The sequence below is a fragment of the Anabrus simplex genome, chromosome 8 (assembly GCF_040414725.1).
Source record: "Anabrus simplex isolate iqAnaSimp1 chromosome 8, ASM4041472v1, whole genome shotgun sequence".
In the NCBI taxonomy this organism is placed as follows: Eukaryota; Metazoa; Arthropoda; class Insecta; order Orthoptera; family Tettigoniidae; genus Anabrus; species Anabrus simplex.
This window is the reverse complement of record NC_090272.1, coordinates 213,280,407-213,304,264: the sequence shown is the minus strand read 5'-3', so window position 1 is coordinate 213,304,264 and position 23,858 is coordinate 213,280,407. Positions and strand designations below refer to the sequence as shown.

The 23,858-nt window shown below is 38.9% G+C and overlaps 1 protein-coding gene across 1 annotated transcript in view; it reads right to left on the bottom strand.

The window, feature by feature from the left end:
- The window catches only part of LOC136878992 (cingulin-like protein 1), a 217,113-nt gene that overhangs the window by 59,547 nt on the left and 133,708 nt on the right, over positions 1-23,858 (bottom strand). Inside the window, exons 8-9 of the mRNA XM_067152662.2 lie at positions 20,598-20,721; positions 1,846-2,044 (exon numbers count right to left, since the gene is read on the bottom strand). Of these exons, the coding sequence (XP_067008763.2) occupies positions 1,846-2,044; positions 20,598-20,721 (323 nt within the window). The remainder of the gene's footprint in view (positions 1-1,845; positions 2,045-20,597; positions 20,722-23,858) is intronic.

Genomic DNA, 23,858 nt, shown 5'->3' with positions numbered 1-23,858 from the left:
TATGGATGAACGACATTATTGTACGGATTTTGAACATCCGCACTTGGTTTCACTTTCTGCGGTCAAATCGGATTTGTTTGACTTTTGATAGTAGCTGGTAATACGAGATACAGTGTTTGAAATTCGACTGGTAAGTGTATCGATAATCACATTATCGATTATCACCGTGCTTTTGTCACCTGTTCGACCTCAACTGCTACTTCATTCACTGAGATGTTCCCAAACAAGTAGCAGGCTGTGATCTCGAAGAAAATATATCCGTGAAAAGTAGGAGGCTGTGAATTTATATATAATTTATATATAACAACTTTAGTAACTGTGTCGTGCTTCATAGCGGCTGTGAAAGACTTTGTCTGTGTGTGGGTGTGAATAACTTTGGTGGTAGTTCTGAAATTCGTGGAATTGTGTGACGAATTTGTAAGCGATTTAGTATTTTTAGTGGTGTTTGTAATGAGTTCAACTAAGAAATTACATTATCAGTCTTTTAGGAGGGCGTATTCTGCTTAATATCCTTGTGTTATACATTCATGGAAAGTGTTCCCAGTGTTAGGTGGAAACAGATGAGCACTCGACCTTGTTTAAGTATTTAATTTCAGGGGTAATCACAAGATATATTTGACTGGTATAAGTATCGCCTCAAGACTTTACGACGCATGGGTGTGTTAAAAACTTTCCGGTTTATGATCTTCCGGATTTTTCTTTTTGAAAGTTGGCAGGTATGTGATGATGATGATGACGAATGAACTCATTGGATATCGTTCTGGAAATGTTTGTTTACTTTTCTTTGTATATTCTAACCATTTGATATGTTAGTAAAGATTGTAAATAATTTTGACTTCACTTTTAAAAAAAATCTTGTTCTTTCAAAATAAGGGTGCGGGTCTTATTCGGTGGCGGGTGGTATTCAAGATTATTCGGTATCTATTTAATCAAAGTGAAGCACTTGAACCAATTTTTTAAGACGGGGTATGTTATTGGTGTTGTTGTGCAAGCAAACAATGAAGTGTTGGTTGCTTATTGCACTACTGCCAATTGTTTTTTTTTTTTTTTTTTTTTTTCAGGTAACAGTTTATTGTTAATCATGGTGCAGTACACATGCTTACAATTTATTTACTGTTTCAGATGTCAGTTTATTGTGAAGCGAGGTACAGAGGTACTAGCAGCCAAGTAAAATTGTAGAACATGACAATGCAGGGTGGGGCAGAGGAATGAGGAGTCGCATGACCCCATGGATATGACTATAACCATCATCATCAATTCCTGTACAAAATATTCAGGTTAATATTGTACTTAGAGGCATCTTTTTTCTTGTCTCAACATGCACAACATAATACTGTAAACATTGCAATAAAGAACATGTCTTCAACAGATTATTTTGTATATAATCATGCAAAGAGATTCACCAAAATTATCAAACAAGGACTGTTTTGAACGTAAATCACTTGATTAAATAACAACATTTATTACACTTACGACACTTATAATACATTATTAGTACATAATACTGAGTACTAATGGGCTGATGCCCTCGGTAATAGTCAGTCACATGTTCTCGTGTCCTCTCGCTCGAGGCACCCAAGCATAACCGTCTCTCATCCCCTTCCATCCACACCACTTCCGGCTGGGTGCTGAAGGGTGCTGCTATCTGTCCTAGGAAGTGGTACCGAGCAACTAGGTGGTCTAGCCATAGCTAGGCCGGAACAAAGACCTTCAATCTTATCTCAGCACACAGTCTTGAGCTAATCAATGCTCAGAACACATACAGCACATTGTTCTACCTGTTAGCCTCCTCCCTTCCTTCTTTTCCACGTTTACACCTTAACGACATACAATAAAGCTACTTACGATTATGGGATGTCCTAAACGGAATAGCTTGTACTCGATGCCTCCAAGAACATGCTCTGTCAGTATCTGCCATCGTGGTCCTTCCCGCTGTAATGCTAACACCAAGGTCATCAGACGTTTTAGGTTAGTAGGCAATGGAGGTGCAGGAGGATCAGGAACAACTTCCGATTTGTCATCAGCTGCATACCTTATGACACATCTAGGAGAGCAAAAACAATTTACATTCATGTAATTATTTCATAAAGTTCACAGACTATACTCCGTACGGCTCAACTTCTAAATTGACGTTATGGCAGATTTTGGCTCTGTCTTGTGGTTATGCGCTGAAGCATAGACATCCAACCAATCTCAAGCTGCAATTCATATCGATTTATATCGACAGAGCACGATCTTGAAACCTACTTGCCAACTTTAATATTTACATTCACCACGTGGTTAACCTATCTCCCTCAGCGTGTATGGTATTCGGTACGGTTCACGATCTTTTGGATTTTCCTAGAGTAATTAGTGTGTTTTTCATATTGTTGGAGGGTTCTAGTGACTCTGAGATCAGTGGAGTGTTTCCTTTGTAGGCCATAACCTCCTTCCCGTGCCAGCCATTGGCGGACAGTGATGTATTTCCTCATTCTCTTTTATTCTTAATAATACATTCTGTTATTAGTGTCAGATGTTGTTAGTAAGTGTAGCTTTTGTGAATTTGTTTTCAATCCATATTCATTAATTTTTCAAGGGTTGTTTCCCGCGGTTGTAGTGCATCAGCTGTTCTCACGAGCGTAGCGCGCTAGCAACAGAGGAAAGGCGATGCTCATCTGTTTTGCGAAACTTCAATTTAGAAGTAAGATCGTGCGGAGTATAGAGAAACACATTTATGCTTCTAGGTTTCAGTTTTTGGAGTAAACAAAATTCATCACTGTTGACATGCAAACTGTTAGGAAAATTTTACTAGGTAATATTAGGTTAGATTAATTATTATTCTTAAGCTGGCAACAAAGCAAATACAGTAGAAGTCCGCTATAGCGACGACTTTTTCATTCCATTCAAAATTCCTATATTAAACTGTGTATCGTCCTTCGGTTACAGCGAGAACCCTATCATTGGCGCATCCGTTATTACGAGCGATTAAGCGCGCGCGATTTTTCCCGTTACCAATATTTATGCAGCCCAGCGATGATATTGCATGCGATCGATTGCCTTCGGCATAGTTTCCTCGCTATGTGCACTAGCGATTTCTCTCGTCGACATTCGAAGGCTATGTTAGAGTCGATTAGTAATATCCGTTTCGTCGTCATAAGACCTATCTGTGTCGGTGCGACGTAAAGCAATTAAAAAAAAAACTAATATCCGTCGAAAGCTGTTCCGTAAAGAAAATTCAAAATGAAAGAGAACATATTTTCGTATTAAATGCGCAAATAACGTGTCCGATAACGGTTGTTAACTCGTTAAAAATTAAGGCTGACTAAACGACCGCTTGATTTTGAGGCTAAATACTGCAATTAGGTAAGAATGGGATACACCTCGAGATATGGCAGAGTGCTTAATTGATTTCAGAGGTAGGTTTATATTTTGTCGCGTCTGGTTAAATTACGGAAAGGCTATTATGAAAATTTATAGCGAGAAAGGTATTTCTCTACTGGAGCTTGAAGTGTGTTTTCATCGTACGTATAGTACGGTTAAGTTAGGATTTGTGACGCTGTTTGAATAAGAAAACTGAAACGTTTGCAAAACAAATGTGATCGATCATCTTCGGTACGGTATAATTTTCTCACTTTGTGCATTTGCGAGTTTTCTCGTTGGCATTCAAAGGCGATATTGGAGTTGATTAGTAATACCCATCGACTGCTGTTCTCTAAAGAAAATTCGAAATGAAAGAGGATAACACGTTTTCGTAATAAATGCTTAGATAACGTGGCCGATAGCAGTTGTTAACTCGTTAAAAATAAAGACTGAAGTAAACGATATCTTCATTTTAATGTTATATACGGAAATTAAGTAAGAATGTGATACACCTCAAGATATGGTAGAGTACATCACTGATTTCAGATGATATTTCATATCTTCACGCGTCTAGTTACAGCTATTTACACGATACATTGTGAAACTCTAGCAAAATGAAGATTTAATGGTTTGGTCACGTGCCGAGAATGAATTAAAAAAGAGTAGCAAGGAAATGGTCTGAAAGGGACCTGGAGGGCAAGCGACCTAGAGGTAGGTCAGGGACAAGATGGATATCCCAAACAAAAGAAGATCTGCAACAAAGAAGTGCTGAAAGGTGTCAAGTCGAAGAGGGAGGAATGTACCTGGGCAGATGGAAATGGAGAGTGCTCGTACATAATACCTAGAAAACTGGAGATGGTTAAATAATGATGATGATGATGATGATGATAATACAGAAAAGTGGTCTCGAAGCAAAAGTTGTAAAAACTACTGGAACACAGTTCTGCAACTACAGACAGTCATACCTTATTACTTTATGTGACTGCCTTTGTTTTTCAAAACAGCACTGACATATTTTGCCATGAATTCCACAATTATTTTTTCAATAATTTGCTCCCTTGGCCCAGCATCACACCCAAAAGTTGATATCCTACAATCCCAATGTGGTATGGGAGCCACATGAAAGTGATTCTCGTGTCAGCATCACACAACCTGACTAGAAGAAAATGATAATTATGATGCTTGCTGTTTAAAGGGGCCTAACGTATAGGTCAGTGACCCTAATGGTACGAAGTAAGACGAAACTTAATGACAATTTAAAAGTCCAAAATCCTCCCCTGACCAGAATTCAAAATGTGAGGATGAAGAATGAATGGATGGATATGAATTTAAAACAAGCAGTGGATCTGACCCGTAATGCCCCACATTCCCAGAAACTAGCGTTAAACAATAGTATTACTGACCAAGGGACAGCTTCTAAAGCACAATACTGAATCGATGTGACTTGAAGTCTAAAGGGGTCCAAAATCTAGGTCATCGGCCCCTCATAATGGTACTTATAACTAGGAAAGTAGAATCATGGTATTTGTCATGCTGCAGTACTAATCAAAACTAGTGTAGACTCGCAGTATTCCACACGTTACGGTACTACTCACAGGTAATGTAATGCGCACATGTAACACAAGCAGACCTGTGCTGTTTCTCACATTGCGGCACCATGATGATGATGATGATGCTTGTTGTTTTAAGGGGCCTAACATTGAAGGTCATCGGCCCCATTTACAGGCAACATAAACCTATGTTCCTCACATAAGTGTACTAACCACAGGGACTCGTAATATCCCGTGGTGTTCCTCACATAGTGGGTACTAATAATAGGCAAGGTAGACCCACGGTGTCGCTCATATAGTGGTACTACGTGCAAGTAAAAGCGACCTGTGGTGTTCCCTGCGTGATGGTACCAATTAGAAGTAGTCTCATGGTTCTAATTCAATCATCCCTTGGTTGCTCCCTTTAGTCGCCTCGCACGACAGGCAGGGGATACCGTGGGTGTATTCTTCGTCTGCGTCCCCCACCCACAGGGGGTTTGCTAGAAGGAAATGAATCTGCGGTACTGGTGAGTGCTGTGGGAAACAGTTGTCAATACACTGCAGAGAACATAATGAGTTTGTACACACAAGAATGTAGTCTCTTTCTTCACCCAATTCAGACTGAAGAAGATGATGATGATGATGATGCTTGTTTTAAGGGGTCTAACATCTATGTCATTGGCCCCTGATGGTACGAAATGAGACGAAATGCAATGAAAAAATAAAATCCAAACTCCTCCACTGACCAGAATTCGAAGCGTGAGGACGAAAAATCAACGGATGGATATGAATTTAAAACAATCAGTGGAGCCAACCCAGAATGCCTCAATCTCAGAAACTGACAAAAAAAAAATAGTAATACTGACCAAGGGACTGCTTCTATAACTCAATACTGAATCGGTGATGCTTGCAAGCTAAAGGGGTCCAAAATATAGGTTATTGGCCTCTCATAATGGTACTTATCGCTTGGAAAGTAGAACCATGGTATTTGTCATGGAGCGGTACTAATCAAGAGTATCGTAGACTCACGGTATTCCACACATTATGGTATTACTGACAGGTTATGAAATTCGCACATGTAATACAGACCTATGGTGTTCCGCACATAGCGGCGCCATTTACAGGCAACGCAAACCTATGGTTTTCATCACATAAGTGTACTAACCACAGGGACTCGTACTATCCTGTGGTGTTACTTATATAGTGGGTACTAATCATAGGCAAGCCAGAACCCTGGTGTCGCTCATATAGTGCTACTAATCACAGGTACCGTAAAAGCCTGACCGCGCGGTGCTCCTACGTGCTACTAATCACAAACCTATTTGGTACCTAACATAGTGGTACTATGCGCAAGTACCCTGCATGGTGGTACTAATCATAAGTAGTTTCATGGTTCTAATACAATCATCCTTCGTCGCCCCTTTTAGTCGCCTCTTACGACAGGCAGGGGATACCGTGGGTGAATTATTCACAGATTGAGGAAGATAGCAAAAAGCTTCACAGTTTACACCTACAGACACTAGGAAGCAAAATCACTGTGCTAACACTGGCGATAAAAGAGCAACCCACATTTTCTGTCAGTTTACAACCATCCGCAAAGACATGTTGCAAGGCCGGATGCTGGTGAACAAGTCCTGGAAGTACCTGTGATAAACAGAGGCATCTGTATTCACCTTGGATCCACACGGTAGATCTAGTCGAATATCCGCCCATGGAAGTACCTCACCATAGGTCCGCTCAAGACAACCACCAATAGCCACATCTAACTCACGACACAAGCTATCAATTTGAATCCAAACAGGTCATGAGGCAATTGGCTGGTTTTGGCAATAGCTTGGATGTTGCGGCATTTCACGAATTTAGGCAGCATACGTGAGGAGTATCTGCCGCTGCCTTATCCGTAAAGGTAGAACTCTTGATTCACCAAGTAGGCTGGGAATGGAGCTAGTACAGAAAACTCCCGTTGCCAGACTAACTCCATTGTGGCGAACACAATCTAAAAGTATCAGCATAGATAACCATAAGCAACAGCAACACTACAAAAGTCAAGTTGGGAAAGGACAGTATCTGTGTAAAAATGCAGGAGCACCGCATGGTCAGCCCTTCACGAAGATCTGCTGAGAAACTTAAGCATGTTAAGTCTCTTCATTCAGGCAACCTTCAACTGATGGATGTGGAGGCTGTCACATTAGTCTCTTACCAAAATAGAGAACTATACTCCGCACTGCTTTCCTTCAAAATTGACATTTTGGCAGATTTCGGCTCTGTCTGATGGTTATGTGCTGAAACATAAGACATCCAACCAATCCCAAGCTGTCATTCATATTGATTTATATCGACAGAGCACGATCTTGAAACCTAGTTGCCAACTCTAATATTCACATTCACCATGTACTTAACCTATCTTGATCAGCGTGTATGGTATTAGGTACGATTCACCATCTTTTGCATTTTTCTTTAGTGTGTTTTACATATTAGCCTTTATCTCTCTACTATAATACAGCATTGCACAGTTTGCAGTTTAGAATAGCATAAGTTAGTACAATATTAGTTTATTATTGTTCAGAGTATAAAAATTGCTGTAGTTTTATTTACATCCATGTATGGGTTAGTGTACTTAGTTTGTCGTATTTACCACATCTCAGTACACTGTAGTTTGGGAAAGACAAGTGGCAGAAATTGAGATGTGTGGGACAAGGCACACCCTTGAGAAGCTAGGCCCGTGAAATTGTATCCAATGTATGCGAGTACTTTAAGGAAGAAAAGGAGAACGGTGCTACGTTGCCTTCTTTAGCACAAGCCGTACATAGAAATGCCAATGCTACCAAAAGTAAGTAAATACACAATAGAGACAGTTGGAAAGGAGTAATACCACGCTGAGGAACAATCTTCTGGATCCTCTAAGTTTGAAATTCTGGGTAAGAAAATGAATTGGGCCAAAGCAGTGACGAACATGAACAATTTCCAGAAAGACGCCATTTGACAGCATATTTATGACTACTACCGCAGAAAAGACCATCCTACCCTTGCAAAACTACGTCAGTCTCCGAATGAAAGCAATCTATTTAAGGGAAGCAAGACTTCATTGAACGTTGTGGTAAAAGAACTGGGATTCTGTTACAAGAAATTAAACGGCCGGCGAGTATTAGTGGAGAGAAGCGATATTGTGATGTGGCGCTGTCAGTTTTTAAGGGACGTTATGAACTAAAATTTGATTGATTCGATTGTGTGGTTAGATGAAACGTGGATCAATGTAAAGCACACTATAGGAAAAGGCTGGACAGATGTTTCTGTGGGAGGTACAATGGCAGTGCCCATCGGAAAGGGGGAAATAATTATTGTGCTTCATGCCGGTACCGCAAATGGATTTGTAAATAACTGTTTATATGTACTGAAGTCTAAAGAGGTTGGCGATTACAGCAAGGAGATGAATAGTATGAATTTTCAGAACAGGTTTGATAAACTTTTCTGAATAACCTACCTACGATAAGAAGGACAACGCCCCGTACCATTCCATAATTCAGGACAAGGCTCCGACAATGTCAGCAAAGAACATTCCTGTGCGGGACGACATGAAGAAATGTGAACTGTTGCGGCTTGTGAAAGAAAACAAGCCACAACTTCCGGTGTACGTTGAGGACGAAATTACAAGATGTTATGAATATGAATTTATTCGATTTCCACCTTATCATTGCCATTTCAACGCAAAAGAAAAAAAGCTGGGCTCAGATTAAGAGTTACGTTGCAACATGGAAAACCTGCTAGCCGAAGCTATGGCAAATGACAGTGAAGATGACTGGAGGAAAGTTGACGAAGCGAAGTGATTGCCGCTGTGCCACGAGCTCGCGAGGAAAGTTGGGCACAGTACACAAAGAGTAATACATGACACGTGGAAAAATGAAAATGTAGTGGAGAACTGGGAACTGGTGATAGTGACACAGTGATTCATTTTTGGAGGGTTCCAATGACTCTTGAGTTCAACGAAGTGTTCCCTTTGTAAACCATAACTTCCTTCCTGTGCCAGCCATTAGTGGTGAGTGATGTGCTAGTTCCTAATTCTTTTATATTCTCAATAATATATTGTCTTATTAGTGTCGGATGTTGTTATTAAGTATAGTGTTTGTGAATTTGTTTTGAATCCATATTCATTAGTTATTCTGAGCACGGCATTACATTTTTCACGGGCTCTTTACCAAGGTCGTATTGCATCAGCTGTTCTCGCGGCTTTAGCGTGCTGGCAATAGAGGAAAGGCGATGCTCCTGTGTTTGGTGAAACGTCAATTTAGAAGTAAAGCAGTGCAGAGTATAGGAACCTGTGGTGTCTACGTCTGGTAAAACACTGTTTTGCAAGTGAAGCTCTCGTTCAAGATGCACAAACCAACAAAAGTGCACCGAGGTTTTCGCCAATGAAAACAAAAAACTATGTTGAGGAGCCATCTTCCGCCTGGGTTAATGGGTCTCTCAGAAACCCCTATCCTTCCACAGATGAAATCTAGAGCTAAATCATCTATACACAGCCATGGGACGACAGCGTGCCCAACAGTGGCAGCTATTCCGTTGATGGTGATTGTGATCAGCATGACACACAGTCAGATACCTGTTTTACTCCATTTAATTGAATGTAATATTGAGAAAAAGCATTCCCTACTCACACTTGAAAGAGCCAGATGGACATGAAGTTCTCAGTAAATGTGGGTAAATTACCCCCAAATCCCCACTGGTGTCATGTGGAGATATTTCCAGATCGCCATCTTTTCCAAGTCCAAAAACATGGCGATTAGGGGTTTCTTCTGGAGATAGGTTCTTAAATTACCTCTCTTTTCTATTGACTCATATAAGTCACCAGTTCACCATCCTTCCACACAGATTACAGATGCCATTTGTAAGGCATATTGGCTTTTAACTATCCAAGCTTTGGATCTTTACTTGGCCTGGGAACTGATATTACAATTCCCTAACGCCACCGAGATTAAACACGTCCTCACACCATATTCTATTGAATAGGCTGAGGATATCCCTGAGACATCAGTCGCTCAAATGTTTCAGCATTTGACTATGGATTCTGTCCGGTTCAAAAGTCATGACCCTGCACCGTGCGAGTGCATTCTGCAATTCCCCCTCCTTGAAAGGCATGTTATACATATACAAAGTACTAGAGGTGGAGAGTTGTATGGCTGCGCCTATCGCTTAGTAGGCAGAAATACAGAGTTGTATCTCCCAGACCTGGACGTATCTGCGAAATGTGATGCGATGTGATCCGCAATGACTGAAGGAATTGTTACTGAATCTCCATTATTCTGGGGATTGAGGGAATGTTCTGCAGTCTGACAATACGGAGGAGTTTTGTCGACACGTGTGGTGACGGAGTGTGCTGCCCTGCAAGACACATACTTTTTCCATGAAGCTTTCTTACTTTTTCGAATAACGGGAGTTAACACGCAGACGCCACTATGAAATCCTGGAGGATGAAGAAATGGTGCAATGACTTTCGAGGTAACTACTGATGTTGAGCCTGGTTATGAGCATTTCAACAAAATATCAGCTCATTATCTAGAAGTAATAGGACTTCTAACTGGGTCTCATGGTGAGGTTTCTAAATTGTTTGAATATTTTTGGGAACAATTTGGACTATCCCAGTCATTAAAGGACAAAATTGTTAACGCAATGCTGAAGAAATCATACCAGACATTAATCCATTACATACATGATCAAGTGTTCATGATTTATTGAAAACTACTTTTGAGGGCAAAGGCTACCATACATGGAAATCTAAGATAAGTTACACTATGATATGGAATGTCAAGATATGTTGTCCTACGACATAAATAAAAAGCTAAGCTAAAGTATGCTAGCAAAGATGGCTAGATTAATTGAAGGCAGCTATTGTGGGAGATGAAGAAAGAGAAACAGGAAGAGGAGACAATTACATGAAATTGGGAGATACAGGGTGAATTCCATCATTTGATTCAAGCATTGTATGAAGAATATAAGAAAGATTTTAATCTAAATCAGGAACAGTTACACGAACTTCTATTCTTGGGGAAGAAAAAAGTACCTACATTATAGAATATATGATATGTATATCAATATATGTAAAATAAGAGTTTTATCTGTACATTGTTCATAATTTAAAAAGAATGGTATTTCTGTACCGGTGATGTCCACAGTAACAAAAAAATGAACTTTTTACTTTTCCGTAATGTCTGTCTGTATGTACGTACACGCATCACAAGAAAACGGCTAAAGAGAATTTAATGAAAATCGGTGTGTAAAGTCGAGGGATGAACCGCTACAATCTAGGCTATAAATCATTTCATTCACCCTGAGTGATATGGTAGTTTAGGGGATGGCCTAAAATTTAATTCTCAAATATTTATATTATTGGTGGTCCTATCGATAAATACTACATAACTAAAGTTATATAGAATTAAATTTCTGATCATTTACGTCTAATACATTTTTACCGTACTGGCTATGATAACACAGATATTCATGAATTTGTATTTTTGTTGCTAAGTCCATATCAACGCCGAGCCACAAGAAAATAGGTAAACAGAATTTAAAGAAATCGGTTTATAGAGCTGGGGAATAAGAAACTAAGAGTCTGAGCTATAAACAATTTTATTCACCCAGGATGATATGGTAGTTTAGGGGAAGGCACCTATTTTTAAATACCTATCTTATTGGTCCTATCGAAAAGTACTATATAAAAGCTGTAGAGAATGCAATTTCCGAGCATTTATGTTTTATTCAGTTTTACCGTACCGACTATGATTAAGAGTGGTATTTCAAAGTCGGAAGAAAACCAAAATGTGAAGGCCAACAATATCGAAAGCGCATAACACTGATCAACAATAACATTATATCGACCATTGTTTGTTGTGACGTGCTGCCACTCAACTACGACTACTGCTACGTAGCGTGTTTAACAGCCTGACTAAATATTGGCAGGAAATAGCTGGGGAATTGCATAACTTTCTTCTTTAGCATGCCATTCCTTTGGTTCATATATTTTCTGATACTGCTGGTACGTAACACACGGGTCCACCATAGTATTACAGCTATTTGAACCCTATTCCGACGCGCAGATTGGAATGAGCAGTGTGCACACTTAAGGCAGACACTCACTTAGTAGTAAGAGTATGACCTTGGTGACCTGGTCCAGAATTACAATTGGATGGTGTTATGCATCACTTGACCAAGCGCCAAAAGTAGATTTTGAGTTATTGACACAAACGCAAAATCCTTTGTATTAATTCATATTTTCTTTTAAATGTAAGATATTATATACCAAAATGAAGATAAAAACATAAATTTTCTTCTTAATGTATTCAATTTAGGGATATTTTAAGTATATCGTCGTAATCCGAGATAATGGTGCTTGGTGACTTGATGCTTTATTGCGGTTACATTCGTTTTTTTTTTTTTGCATCTCTTGACCAACAAATAAAATTGTCATTTAGTGATAGATTTGACTTTTAAAAATTCAGTGCAATGTAAGATATGGTACTTGTTAACTAATTTTATTGCTTATTTAAGTACAGGATTAATTTATACATAACAGCATACAACATGACATAGAAAAAAACCATGACTTTTAGAATATACACTAGTATAGATATTACACTGCTAGGCATCATAAACACACAGTTTCCCTAAGTGTAATATAATGCAGGATTTTAAGAATTTTAAAGTTCAAAATCCACATTTCCACAATCAAACCCATTTATATCATCGTCTATTCCAGGATAACTAAACAAGTCCTTATAGAAAGGCTTAGCACCATTGGGAATCAGTTCCATGAGAGAGCCCAGGTCGTTCATCGCTTCTGAAACTGGTTTTCCATTGGGCCATAACGGAGTGAGCAACCATGTAGAGCTGACCCATTTTCATTCTGAAGCTGCGACCAACTGTAGATTTAGACATGATAGTGTACAGGCTTTTGGGCTTATGACGTGTCAGGAAAATAAGGTGAAAGGCTTTCTCGTGGACAGTCAAGATTTCTTCTGAGGATGCAGAGCACAGTTTTCTGCGAAACGTTACGAATTTCACCTAATTTTCTTGACACGGCATTAGCCCAAAAGCCTATACACTATCATGTCTAAAAGTACGGGCCGTGAAAGCATTAATGGCAACTGTAGATTTCTTAATGTTCATTTCAACAGTGTATTCTGCATCGAAATGCATTTTTAAGAAATTGCTGAAAGGTTTATCTTTCTTCAACTCTATTTCTCTCACATGCAGCCAGTTTACCTTCTCACTGTTTGTGCCTGTCTTCTAGTTTTCAATGTGCTTCTCCAGATGAACTGTACTATGAAAATCCAGTCCGATCATTCTGTGCACAACAAACAGGTCCTTCTTTCGGTACATCTTCATTACATTTATGTAGTCTTTGGTGGTATAGAGGCGCTGCTGAAATTTGAAAGCACGTTATACATCTCCAAAGTCGCTGTCTTTAAGGAGGAAGCTGTGGCCTGGAAATAAAAATATTCGTGTTATCTATTCAATGGTAGGGTGTTGTTCCAAAAATGTTTTCAGAATTAGAGACTCTTTATATTACGATTCTGGCCTCCGCAAGAATCTGACCACAATTACGCGGGAATCCACATTTAGCATCTCACGACCAAGCGACTGCATGCTTGTCGTGTGGTCATTTGATGCGTAATTCAGACTCAGAAATTGTGGTTGGTCACTTGATGCAAAACTTCAATTTAATGATTGAGAGGTTGGCGTTTGGTCAAAATTCATTTCCCGCGAAATCATATGGAGAATAAAAGTCCGAACAATAACCTATTTAAAGTTTACACCTTTAGCTACCAGATGGTGCAATAATCTAAAAAGATCCATTTTGGCGCTTGGTCAATTGATGCACAACAGCATCCAATTTCGGCCTATTCCAAATTATAGCTCCACAATTCCCTAAGTAACTCAAAATTCAACCCTGAAAAGAGCCATTTATTAAGAAAAGATTCTTTCTTTTCACTTTTATTAAATCCTACATTCATTTTATTCCTAACTAGCTGATGTACCCGTGCTTTGCAACGGGATTCTCAGAAAGACTGACTTTGTGGTTTTCCTAACTGAAGTCAACATGTCATTACAAAAATGCCAATAGGAATGTAGCGATTAAAAGCAATGTTATCATATAAAATATTTGATCAAATGAAAAACTGCACATTTTCTCACTTTTAACGAACAGTACTACGGTTGAAATAATAACAGAAAGTAACAGTACTACGGTGCCGATCTAACAGTCCAAACTTCCAGAACTGGAATGACCAGACTGCAGACATCCGTGAACACTCATCTGCCATTATTCCGTTAAATATGCACACTTCTCATTCCACCAGTGCCTCAGAGTAGGGACTGAATAGCTCGAATGCTATGATGAACCAGTGTGTTACGTACCAGTAGTATCGGAAAATTTATGAAGCAGAGGAATGGAATGCTAAAGAAGAAAGTTACCTAACTCCCCAGCTACATCCCACCAATATTTAGGCAGACTGTTACACTCGGTATGACCGGGCGAGTTGGCCGTGTGGTTAGGGGTGCGCAGCTATGAGCTTGCATCCGGGAGATAGCGGATTCGAACCCCACTGTTGGAAGCCCTGAAGGTGTTATTCCGTTGTTTCCCATTTTCACACCAGACAAATGCTGGGGCTATACTTTAATTAAGGCCAAGGCGCTTCCTTCACTAACTGGTCGGTGCGACGTAAGGCAAATTAAAAAAATACTCAGTACGCAGCAGTGATCCTATCAGAAATAATAACAGAAAGTAACAGTACTACGGTGCCGATCTAACAGTCCAAACTTCCAGAACTGGAATGACCAGACTGCAGACATCCGTGAACACTCCTCTGCCATTATTCCAGAAGACAAAGCACATCACATAAATCCGGTTTACCCATTTTCTCGTGACTCGGCGCTGATAAGGACTTAGTAACAAAAATCAAAATTCATGAATATCTCTCATCATAGTCGGTATGGTAACAATGTATACGACATAAATGATCGGAAATATAATACTATATAACATTACTTTGTAGTATTTATTGATATGACCACTAATAACATAATTATTTGGGAATTAAATTTTAGGCCTTCCCCTAAACTACCATTTCATTCAGAGAGAATAAAATTACTTATGACCTAGATTATAGCGACTTATTCCCCGACTTTGCATACCGATTTTCATTAAGAGAGGACCATTAATAACATAAATATCTGAGAATTCCATTGTAGGCCTTCCCCTAAATTATCATTTTTCTCAGTGTGAATACAATTATTTATGGCCTGGATTGTAGCGACTTATTCCCCAACTTCCCCTACAGATTTTCGTTAAGATATGGCCATTACTAACAAATATTTGAGATCTAAACTGTAGGCCTTCCCCTAGACAACCATTTCACTCAGCGTGAGTAAAATTATTTATGGCCTATATTATAGAGACTTATTCTCCGACTTTGTATACCGATTTTCATTATGATACGACCACTAATAACATAAATTTTTGAGAATTAAATTTTAGGCTTTCCCCTGAAGTACACCATTTCAGTCAGCGTGAATAAAATTATTTATGGCCTAGATTGTAGCGACTTATTCCCCGACTTTGCATCCCAATTTTCATTAAATTCTCTTTAGGCGTTTTCTTGTGTGTACATACATACATACATACATACATCCATCCATACATGACAGAAATTACGGAAAAGTAAAAAAGGGCATTTCTTTGTTGCTGTGGGCAAGACTGATACAGAAATATCATCCTTTTTAAATTCTGAGCAATGTACAGACAAAACTCTTATTTTAGATTAGCCGCGAAGAGGGGGTTTCTCCACTGGCTTGGAGGAAAAGTTTGCATCCACGTCCGATAGTCCCCCCCCCCAGAGTAGTGAATTGAGATTTTCCAACTCATCGGGTACTCCTAGGAAACAGATTAGTAAAAGGTCATAGTTCTTGCCCTGGGACTCTCCACTATTCCCCCCGAAAAAACGATGAGTGTTCACGGATCATGACTGTTTGTGGCCTGGTAATTCCAGCTCTGGAAGTTTGGACTGTTAGATCAGCAGTGTAGTACTGTTCCTTAAAAGTGAAAAAATGTGTGGTTTTTCATTTGATCGAGTATTTCATATGACAGCATTGTTTTTAATTGCATGATTCCTACTGACGTCATTGTAATGACCTATGTTGATTTCAGCTGGGAAAATCACTAAGACAGTCTTTCTGAGGATGTAAAAAGGCCATAATGAAAACTCCCCAAACTGATTGTGACAGATGCTAGGCAAGCGGCCCTACCATTACAATGAAAATCCCCTAACCCAGTCTTCATGTGAGAAAAGACGTTTGGTGACTTCCCCATCCCTAACCCAGTCTTCGTGTGAGAAAAGACGTTTGGTGACTTCCTGTCATGTTTCGAGGGCAAAGTTAAGAGCTATGCAATTTAATACAATCTCACTCACGTGTACGCTACCTAACCTAGAATTTGATATACAATGTAGAATTCTGTAGCGAAGCACGGGTACATCAGCTAGTAAATGGAATAAATTATATATATCGTCGTTGCCGGGAAAAAACCTCCTATGTGTCAGAATATGTGAAAATGAGATTTTAGCACCAAGAGATTCAGAATGGCTGCCACTACGAAGTGGCAAAACCTCCAATGTGTTAGAAAATATTAAATGGGTTAAATTCCACAAAATATTGCACCTCCTATGTGGCTTAGCATTTTTGTTGCCGGGGAAAATCTCCTATGTGCTTGAAGGACACATAGGAGTATTATACCTTGGCCCACACTGTTCACGCTACCGGGAAATATCTCCTATGTGTTGAGTTGAATACGTTATACTTTTCCGCCTTCTGCTCGACAATGACAACTCTTATAGGGATTGTTTACTCTGTATGGCACCAGATTGAACAACTAGACGTCGGATCCTTTTCTGCCGCTTCTACTATTATTGCTGCAGGAACTTTATTGTGAAGAGAAATGTTCAGCCGTGGAAAGAAGATTCTACAAATGGCATTGGAGATATCTACAAAAGATTATCAGTCAGACAAAGGTAAGTCAATTAATAAACAGTGATGAAAGCATGATGCATTGCAAATCTTAAAATACCAAAAACACAAGGGCTATCCCAACTCTATGCACATTTAAATAACAACTACTATGGATTGTAAGATGACAGTAGTATGATCGTTTTATTTCCTTTAATATACCGCAGGTGCATTTGTAAAACCCACAACAGAGACAAATCACTATGGACGACGTGATGGATGTTACAAGTTCTGTAGCAGGTACGTATGAATTACAATACCAACTTGAAACACATGGATATCATAGAAACTATGTTCAATATGAATGTTGCATTATTGGTAAACAAATAGTCATGTGGCCTCTAAAATTTATCTACAAAATAATCCTCATTTCCCTTTCATCTAGAAGAACTTACTGCATCCATAGCGGCGATGTCTGATAATGACTCTACCAGCACAGCAAGAAATGCGGAGGCAATGGAAATCGCCTGCCCTATAATAGGTATGTTTGAAGTTTTACAAGCCTTCTACTTAAACATAAAATTGTGACTAATACGAGTACAAAGCAATTAGTGTAAAATCTGTGACGTTGACAAATGGAGCCACACGAAGGATAAAAACTGTGTTCTAATATTAAATCATTTATTTCAGATTTAGAAGATCTACATGACATGTCTTCCATTAAGTGGAATGTAGAAGAAGATGATCTCCAAAATATACTGAACTCTCATAAAAATAGAGGGACACCGAAGACCGAAGATATGTCTAATGAAGGTACGAATACTGTGAGTGAGGTGCTGGATCATTCCGAAATGTCTGTTGGTAATCCTGATATACGAAATGTAAGCGCAGAGAAGAGACTCAACCACAAAGCAAAGGAAAAATCCCGTTCAAATAGAATCTTTGGCAAGCCTTACTTAGGCTTACAGCAAAAGGCTAAAGTAATCACAAAACAGGCAAGAAAATTAGGTAACAGATGCAAACATAAAGAACTTATAAAGAAGACACACAAGACATTCCTTTGCGGTACAATCAACGAGGAGCACCGATGTCAATTGTTCAAAGATTTCTGGCAGATTCCATCCTGGGCTGAAAAGAAGGCATACATCAGAGGGCTTGTCACCACTAGGAATGTTCTCAGGAGGCGCAAAGAAACAGCAAGCAACATCAAAAGAAAGAACGTAGGCCATGATATACATTTAACTGAACCTGACGGAGAAAGTGTGCGTGTTTGCCGAATATTTTTCATAAACACTTTGGGAATTGGTGAGGACAGTTACAAGAGATGGACACATGTAAAGGACGTCAAACATATTTCAACTTCTACTGGTAAGGGAGCAGATAATTCAGACACCGATGCCCGAAGCAGTCCATTGAAGAAACGTGCCCAAGAAAAGCAGGATGTACCTATGTCCATCAAGAAGAAAAAAAAAATTGAAGACAAGAAGACAATTCGTGAGTAGCTTGGAGTTTTACCTAAAGTTCCCAGCCATTATTGTCGAAAGTCCACGAAAAAGGTATACGTTGAGCCAACTTTTCGATCAAAATTACATATGTTTTCAGTCTACAAGGAATGGTGTGACGAAAACAACAAATCTCCGAGCTGTAGAACCCTTTTCATGGATACGTTGGAAGAAGACAAAATTGATATTCATCTGCCTAAAGAAGACCAGTGCGACATTTGCTGTGCATATAAAGTTGGTCAAGTAGAAGAAGAAGAAGATCAAAAACACCTCCTAAGGAAAGACGAGGCTCGGGAAGCGAAGAATAAAGCTAAGGAGGCCAGTACTGATTATCATGTTGTGGTAACAATGGATCCTGAAAGTGTTCTTTTGTGTCCTAAGTTGCTAGCATCCAAGAAATACTACAGACAGAAACTTCAAGTACACAATTTCACAATTTATGATCTAAGAAACGGTGATGTTACACTTTATGTATGGCACGAGGGCAATGGTGGTGTAAGTGCAAATGAATTTACATCATGCATAGTTAATTTTATTGAAAATTTTCCACCTCCAACCAATAAGGTTACCTTAATTTCTGATGGCTGTAATTATCAGAATAGGAACAAGGTTTTAGCCAGCGCCTTAAGTAATGCCGCTAGATCTAAGAACATCACCGTGGAACAACTGTATCTGGAAAAGGGGCACACTATGATGGAATGTGATAGTGTCCATGCCACTCTAGAGCACTATTTCTCTCCACCAATTAATTTGCCCATGGATTATATAGCAAGAATGAGGCAAGCCAGACCCACGAAACCATACAATGTGAAAAGTGTCGACTTCAGTTTCTTTAAGGATTATGAGCATAAATCAAATCTCCCATCATTACGGCCTGGAAGAAAATCTGGCAAACCTGTAGTGACAGATATCCGCCAACTGCAGTACTTATCTGATGGAAGAATAAATTACAAATTGGAACACACAGCAGAGTGGGAAGAACTTCCACAAAGGAGGAGAATGAGTTTTCCAATTGGTGAACCACGCAGTTTGTACACTGCACAATTGCCAATCACAATATCTAAGTTCACTCATTTGCAGAAACTGAAGCAGGTAATTGAGCATGACCACCACTCTTTCTATGATAATCTCTCTGTAAAGCCGGACAAGTGAAAAGTTCCCAGAAGAGGACAGTGATCAATTTGCACAGTATACATTTAATAAAATACAATTAGGAACAATTGATGTAATAAAATTCAGCTGAATAAACTGTAATGATTCATGTGTTTGAGTAAAACTTCAATATAATAAAAGCTTCATTCTTAAAGCAAAATCTCCTATGTGTAATTTCGTGGAAACCATAACCTCCTATGTGTCAACGTAATGAACAAAAATGAAATATCTGGTGAAATAATTGATATTACTGCAGTTAAACAGTACAGGGTTATAAAAAGACAGGTACAGAAGGGAACTAGATTACTTCGATTATTATGAAGTTAAGTATTATTATATGAAATAGTTTTTTGTCTCTCCTGAAAAATTTGTTATTTTGCACATAGGAGGTTTTTTCCCGGCAACGACGATATATATATATACACACAATCAATTTCCAGATATTTGTCTTTCATGTTTATATAATAATTTGATGTATTATAGAGACAAGAATATTTCTGTAACTGTTCAATTAATCTTCCTTCATTTCATCTGCCTTCTATGACAATTAACAAACAAACAAAATACCGTAATAGTTACTGTATTGAAGTAAATCATGAAATACACACCACACAACCATTTGCTAGATGCTGGGGGAAAAAAGGTATTTGTGCGAAGTCAGCTTCAACTATGAAAATCACCTTGGTTATCTGTAAAATTTAGATTGGTGCTGCTTAGATTAGTGCTGTTTAGCATATCAGTCTGTATGTACCATTGCATATAATTTCATTGGAGCGACTTTTTTCCTTAGGTTGCGTAGCATAGTGTAGCTCCTGTGTATGGATGCTTTAAGCGTGAAGACCCAGGAACACTTAGAGATGAAGAGTCAGGGAAATGACTGGAGCTGTGAGAATGTGGGATGCAGTAAAAGACCTGGCTGCAAAGCTTTCCTTGATACCCTTTGCTCAACAAGGAGAAATAGGAGTAACAATATAGGGACTACCCTCAATGAGGGACAGTTACATAAATTAATATTGTTAATATTTTGAAAGTATTTTCTTAATTAATCACAAGAATCATTTTTACCACACAAACAAAAACTTACTTGGCAACAATTTTCACATCAGATACACTGGCCAGCTTCTGAACAGCAGAAGAGAGGGCTTCAGAATCAAAATCAGCAGCCAAGTACGCATCAAAAGCCGAGTGCACCAACTTCTTCTCTTCAGCTGAAATACAAACATATTAATGTACTATAAAACTATATACATCTTTATGTTTTGTCTGTACATTAAGAAAATGATCATTTTGTTCGACTAAAATACAAACAAGAATAATAGTTAACACCACCTTTGCTATATTTAGGAAATAAACATTACAAAAGGCGTTGTAAGATGGGACATGTTTCACTTAACAATCATAAGCATCATCAGCCAAAAATAGTTTTAAGCCTATTTTCATTTTATAAATATAAATGTTGATTCTTAGGGTGCCATATATGTTTAAGGACACTAGGTTCAGGGCCCTGACCTAACCTTAGGCTAAGATTTATTTTTGGCTGATGATGCTTACGATTGTTAAGCGAAACATGTCCCATCTTACAACGCCTGTTGTAATGTTGATTTCCTAAATCTAGGAAAGATAAGTATTGGAAAGGTGGTGTTAACTATTATTCTTGTTCTAATGTTCATAAAATACAAATACCGTTCCATTCATATATAAAGACTAGAGACCAACAGTTCAATCGCTGTCCATCAGTATCTATATACAGGGTGGTCGGGAACGTGAATCTGGTATATGAGTGTTAGAGTGTTGGTCATACTGATAAATAATTTGAAAAAATTAATTCGATGTTTCGCACTGTTGTCATTTTATCAGCTGCTGAAGTTAGTGAACCAGATCACTTTGACTGAAAGCCATATCGAAAAATTCGCATTAAACACAAATTCAGTGTGGATCTCAGCAGGTGTCACTGTAAGGCACTTACAATGGCATGATCCTGTCAGCTTGGAAGTCCGTCTACAAATTCTTCCCTGGCAAAATGATTTTTCTTCGATATGTGTTCTCGAGTTGGTCTGAAGCCACGTGCAGATTTAGCAACATAACACTGCAAATCACATTTGAATTCAGTTGCGAAGCGATATAATTGGCTAATTTCAACAGTCGATAAAATTACAATGGTGTCAGATGTTGTTATTGTTTGAATCATCAGTCCATAGACTGGTTTGATGCAGCTCTCTATGCCACCCTATCCTGTGCTAAGCTTTTCATTTCTACGTAACTACCGCATCCTACATCTGCTCTAATCTGTCATATTCATACCTTGGTCTACCCCTACCGTTCTTACCACCTACACTTCCTTTAAAAACGAACTGAACAATTCCTGGGTGTCTTAAGATGTGTCCTATCATTCTATCTCTTTTCTCATCAAATTTAGCCAAATCGAACTCCTCTCGCCAATTTGATTCAGTATCTCTTCATTTTTGATTCGATCTATCCAACTCACCTTCAGGATTCTTCTGTAACACCACTTTTCAAAAGCTTCTATTATCTTTCTTTCTGAGCTAGTTTCACTTCCATGCAATGCCACGCTCCACATTAAAGTCTTCAAAAACATCTTTCTAATACCTATATCAATCGTTGAAGTGAGCAAATTTCTTTTCTTAAGAAAGCTATTCCTTGCTTGTACTAATCTGCATTTTATGTCCTCCTTACTTTTGATATCGTTAGTTATTTTACTACCCAAGTAACAATATTCATCTACTTCCTTTAAGACTTCATTTCCTAATTTAATTTCCTGCATCACCTGACTTCGTTCGACTGCAGTCAATTAGTTTTGTTTTGGACTTATTTATTTTCATCTTGTGCTCCGTACTCAAGACTTTGCTCATACCATTCAGCAGCTTCTCGAGATTTTCTGCAGTCTCAGATAAAATAACAATATCATCGGCAAATCCCAAGGTTTTGATTTCCTGTCCATGGACTGTGATTCCCTTCCCAAATTCCTCTTTGATTTTGTTTACTGCCTGTTCTATGTAAACACTGAAAAAGAGGGGGGGGGGGGGAACAAACTGCAGCCTTGCCTCACACCTTTCTGGATTGCTGCTTCTTTTTCAAAGCCCTCGATTCTTATCACTGCAGACTGATTTTTATACAGATTGTAGATAATTCTTCGTTCTCGGTACCTGATCCCAATCACCTTCAGAATCTTAAATAGCTTGGTCCAATCAACATTATCAAATGCCTTCTCTAGATCTATGAATGCCATGTATGTGGGGTTGTCCTTCTTGATTCGATCCTCTATGATCAGAAGTAAAGTCAGGATTGCTTCACGTGTTCCTACATTTCTTCTGAAGCCAAATTGATCTTCTCCCAACTCAGCTTCAACTTGTTTTTCCATTCTTCTGTAAATAATATGTGTTAAAATGAGATACTAAACTAATGGTGCGGTAGTTTTCACACCTGTCAGCACCGGCTTTCTTAGGAATATGTATAACAGCATTCTGCCGAGAACCGGATGGGACTTCTCCTGTCTCATACATCTTACACACTAAATGTAATAACCTTGCCATGCTGGTTTCTCCTAAGGCAGTCAGTAATTCAGAGGGAATGTTGACAACTCCAGGTGCCTTGTTCCTATTTAAGTCGCTCACAGCTCTGTCAAACTCTGACCTCAAAATTGGGTCTCCCATTTCATCAGTATCAACAGCCTCTTCTTGTTCCAGAACTAAATTATCTACATCTTCACCTTGATACAACTGGTGGATATGTTCCTGCCATCTTTCTGCTTTGTCTTCTTTCCCCAGAAGTGGCTTTCCATCTGAGCTCTTAATATTCATACACCTAGATTTCCTTTCTCCAAAGGTTTCCTTGATTTTCCTGTATGCAGCATCTGCCTTTCCTAGGACCATACAACCTTCGACATCCTTGCACTTTTCCTTCAGCCAATCTTCCTTAGCTACCTTGCACTTTCTGTCTACTTCATTCTTTAATCGCCTGTATTCTTTTCTGCCCTCTTCATTTCTAGCGATCTTATATTTTCGTCGTTCATCAACATGTTCCTTGAAACAATCCCTCACACTCTTTTCTTTCAACTTGTCTAGATCCCACCTTTTTGCATTCTTCCCTTTCTTCAATTTCTTCAACTTCAAATGGCATTTCATGACCAACAAGTTGTGGTCAGAGTCCACGTCTGCTCCTGGGAAAGTTTTGCAATCCAACACCTGAACACCTGGTTTCTGAATCTCTGCCTGATCATAATGAAGTCTATTTGATACCTTCCAGTGTCTCCAGGTCTCGTCCACGTATAAAACCGTCGTTTGTGGTGTTTGAACCAAGTATTGGCAGGGACTAAATTAGGATCAGT